This window comes from Mus musculus, chromosome X, assembly GCF_000001635.26.
Source record: "Mus musculus strain C57BL/6J chromosome X, GRCm38.p6 C57BL/6J".
Taxonomy (NCBI): Eukaryota; Metazoa; Chordata; class Mammalia; order Rodentia; family Muridae; genus Mus; species Mus musculus.
The window spans coordinates 122,394,009-122,398,132 of record NC_000086.7 but is presented as its reverse complement, the minus strand read 5'-3'; the positions used below and the strand labels follow the sequence as shown (position 1 = coordinate 122,398,132).

The following is a 4,124-nucleotide window of genomic DNA, read 5'->3' as shown; positions in this document are numbered from 1 at the left end:
ACTACTTGGAAATTTAGCAGTAAGATTAGAGTATATAATATTCTACCTTTAAAACAGATTTTTAAAAATGGTGTAACTCACTCACAGCAACATGGGTTTGCAATATAAATCAGGCTTGCCAAACATCACAGACAGCACTTATTAAATCCACTATGTAGAATGAAATATGCCTGCTGTCTAGCCCCTCCCGCTTTTGCCAATAAACGACTCCCCCCTTTCCAGTGTAAAACACATGCTCATGGAATATTTAGAGAAAATCTTGTTTGCTTGCGTATGTGTTCTTTATTTTTCCGCAGTCATCCACAGTCACAGAATTCAATGACGTCATTTAAAGCATTTTCACTTTTATTATTACTATTAACAGTTTGCTGTGTGGAGGTCGTGATCAACCAAATAGGAATTCATGAGGGGAAGTTGACCATAGGGGCTCCTTTTCTTCGTTTGTTAGTAACTATAGCTGGCGTTTTTAGCTCTTGTCTATTTTCCCTTTGAATTAAAAAACAGGTAAGGAGAGAATTTTGAAAAGGTGGGAGGAGCCGTCTTTGGGTACATTTGCCTTGGCAACCCAGGTGCATATGGGAAGGTGGGAGGAGCCTGGAGGAATGGCGTTAGTCTTTGGCCATTCTTTGGCCGCAACACTAGTCAATCAAGTCCTCTCCGCAAATAAGGAGTGAACTGAAGGCATCCTGGGAACGAATTTAACCAGAGGGCTGTCAACAAGGGAGGGGCTGCCCATCCTAACCCAGGAGACGGTTCTGAGTCCGGTACTGCGTCACTGGACTGCAGCAGGTCTCGGCGCAGGTCCATTGCGGCCTGACAAGCCTCGTAGCTAAGGCTCCAGGCTGCTTCCCCTGCTGCGGTTTCCTGCGCGCCACCTCTGTGACCCCGCCCCCATCGCGCCACTGCCACAGCTGCTGCAGTCCGTGTTGCCACTGGATCCCGGCCGCCGCCGCTGCAGTCTCCGCCGCCTGACCTTCTCCGGCCTTCGCCCCTGCTGCCACCGCCCCCCACCGCCGCCGCCACTGGAGCATCCGTGAGTCCTTTTCTGTCCGTCTCTGGGTGCACGATCTCTGCTGTTGTCACCACCTTAAATAGGTGTACGGGGCTAACAGTATGGCAGAAGCGGATCCTAAAATGGTCACAGAACCTGGTGCCCATGGGGTTGCTGAAGAGGCGATGGCTAGCACAGCTTGTGATTCTGGGGATGAATCTGACAGCAATAGCTCTAGCAGTACCAATAGTTGCAGCAGCAGCGGCAGCAGCAGCAGCGGCAGCAGCAGTAGCAGCAGCAGCAGTAGCAGCAGCAGCAGCAGCAGCAGCAGTAGCAGTAGCGGTAGCAGTGGCAGCAGCAGCAATGGCAGTCATTTGAACCGAAAGAAGAGGGTACCTGAGCCTTCCAGAAGGGCCCAGCGACGTCCCTCCGGGAAACTTTTCTTGGATAAGCTGCCCCAAGCCGTAAGAAATCGGGTGCAGGCACTCAGAAATATTCAGAATGAGTGTGACAAGGTAGACACCTTGTTCTTAAGGGCAATTCATGATCTTGAAAGAAAGTATGCTGAACTCAATAAGCCTCTATATGATAAGCGTTTTCAGATCATAAATGCAGAATATGAGCCTACAGAGGAAGAATGTGAATGGAATTCAGAAGAAGAGTTCAGTGGTGATGAAGAAATGCAGGATGACACACCTAATGAAATGCCACCCTTAGAGGGTGAGGAGGAAGAAGAAAGCTGTAATGAAAAAGCTGAAGTGAAGGAAGAAGGAACACATGTTCCAGAAGAAGTTCCTGAGGCAAAAGTTGAAGAAGAGGAGGCTCCCAAAGAAACTCCTGAGGTGAAAACTGAAGAAAAAGACATTCCAAAAGAAGGTGCTGAAGAAAAAGCTGAAGAACAGGAATCCTCTAAAGAAATTCCTGAGGTAAAAGGTGAAGAAAAAGCAGACTCTACGGATTGTATAGATATAGCTCCTGAAGAAAAAGAAGACGTCAAAGAAGTTACCCAGGCAAATACAGAAAATAAGGATCAACCTACAGAAGAATTTACACCAAGGGCTCCAGCAAGAGAGGCTCAAAAAAGGGTCCCTGAGACAAGGCCTGAAGAAGGAGTCAATATTAAAAGGGCTCGAAAGGGAAAACCTAAGAAAGAAGATCCTAAAGGTATTCCTGACTACTGGCTGACTGTTTTAAAGAATGTTGATAAGCTTGGGCCTATGATTCAAAAGTGTGATGAACCCATTTTGAAGTTCTTATCTGATGTGAGCCTGAAGTTCTCAAACCCTGGCCAGCCTATTGGTTACACTTTTGAATTTCATTTCCTACCTAACCCATACTTCAGAAATGAGCTCCTGATGAAGACATACATAATAAGGTCAAAACCAGATCACTACGACCCGTTCTTCGCGTGGGGATGGGAAATTGAAGAGTGTAAAGGCTGCAAAATAGACTGGAGACGAGGAAAAGATGTTACGGTGACAACCACCCGGAGTCGCCCTGGTATTACAGGGGAAATTGAAGTCCAGCCAAGAGTGGTTCCTAATGCATCCTTCTTCAATTTCTTCAGTCCTCCTGAGATTCCTTTGATTGGGAAGCTGGAACCAAGAGAAGATGCTATCCTTGATGAGGACTTTGAGATTGGTCAAATTTTGCATGATAATGTCATCTTGAAGTCAATCTATTACTTCACAGGAGAAATCAATGATCCCTACTACCATGACTTCAGGGATTATGGAAATAGGAAGTACTACAAGTAGAAAGGGCAAGCTGAAAAATCTTTCAAGAATCCTTAAAAGTTAAGCAAGCAGAAGTGAAATAAGAGTCATCTAAACTTCTAAAATAGAAAACTTGCCCCATAACCTGAACAGTATTACTCCTTATAGTCTGGTGTTTTCATTTTTTCCTGGTAATGTCCTAAAAAGTGTCTTAAGCTTCTGTTTATTCTATCTTGCCTGTTGTATTGTAATATTCTTCAAAATATGTAAACTGCTGTTAATTTCCAAAGCATGTTTTGTTTGGTGCTACAGTGTTGGTTTTGTGAAGTCAGTTTTTGTCATGTTGCTATTAGATTGTACCTGTGAAAATTGTCAGATTTATTAGAGAAATCCTTGCCTGAATAAGCAACATTTTAAATGCCAATATACGTGTGTTTTCTCTTTCTTTTTTTACAGCCCAGAAGACTAAAGACTTAAATCTGCTTGCACTAGATGTGCCTTCATTACTTTGCCATAGAAATGTAGTAATAATAACAACTGAAACACTCTATTGTGAAATGTAGTTGCTTGAAAAAAAAAGATGAGAATATATTTAAAAATGTCAGGATCAAGTAGATTTTTGTGGGTTTGTTTATGTGATTTATTGGTCTGTTAGCAAAAGTATTGTTTACCACTAAGGTGTTAAATATGGTATAGTATTTTAAAATTTTTCTTTGTTGTATATTGTGTAATTGAAAACTAAAGAAACCGTATTTTCTTTGTAATGTGTTCTACATTGCCTTTTAAAAATTATTTCATCATTTGATACATTATCATGTTCTTTTATTGTACCTGGAGTAAATATCAAATAAACTGCCATGCTATAAAGACTTACCATTTTCTTTTAATTATAAAAATGGCTTATCAAAAAATAAAGAACACTGAAGAAGAAGAAAGTCCAATAAGAATAACTATTAACATTTTCATATTTTTCCTAGATTATAATTCTTCAACTAGAAGATACCACTGGAAGTATTGAAGAGGAATGAACGAGATAGGAGGAGGAGGAGAACATGGGAGGAAGAAGAGGAATGTGGAAGTAGATATGGGAAAGAATTGGGGTGAAAAAGAAGGAAATGGGAAGAAGGTGGGAGAGAAATATGGGTGTAAGGAAGGGGAAGGGATTGAACTAGAGGAGGGAACAGTTGGGAAGAGAGAAGAGAGATTATCTTAAAAAGATATTGGTTTCACATTTTCAGGGCCTGTCCTATACTATGACTTTGGAGGATGTCACACTATCATGACTTGTTTTTTCTTATAGGTGACATCATTTTTCATCCATACTTCACAGATGATCTCAAGGTAATCATATCTTAAAATTTGTGATTGGGTCTAGCAAGAATAGGCCACCTAAGTTCAATTTCACTAAAGTATACTGA

At 41.7% G+C, this 4,124-nt stretch overlaps 1 protein-coding gene across 1 annotated transcript; it reads left to right on the top strand.

Moving 5' to 3' along the window:
- The first annotated feature begins 747 nt into the window (after positions 1-747).
- On the top strand, positions 748-3,573 carry Nap1l3 (nucleosome assembly protein 1-like 3). Its single transcript, NM_138742.1, has one exon. It carries the CDS (start codon positions 1,114-1,116, stop codon positions 2,746-2,748), a length of 1,635 nt encoding a protein of 544 aa, NP_620081.1. The 5' UTR covers positions 748-1,113; the 3' UTR covers positions 2,749-3,573.
- Positions 3,574-4,124: the final 551 nt, after the last annotated feature.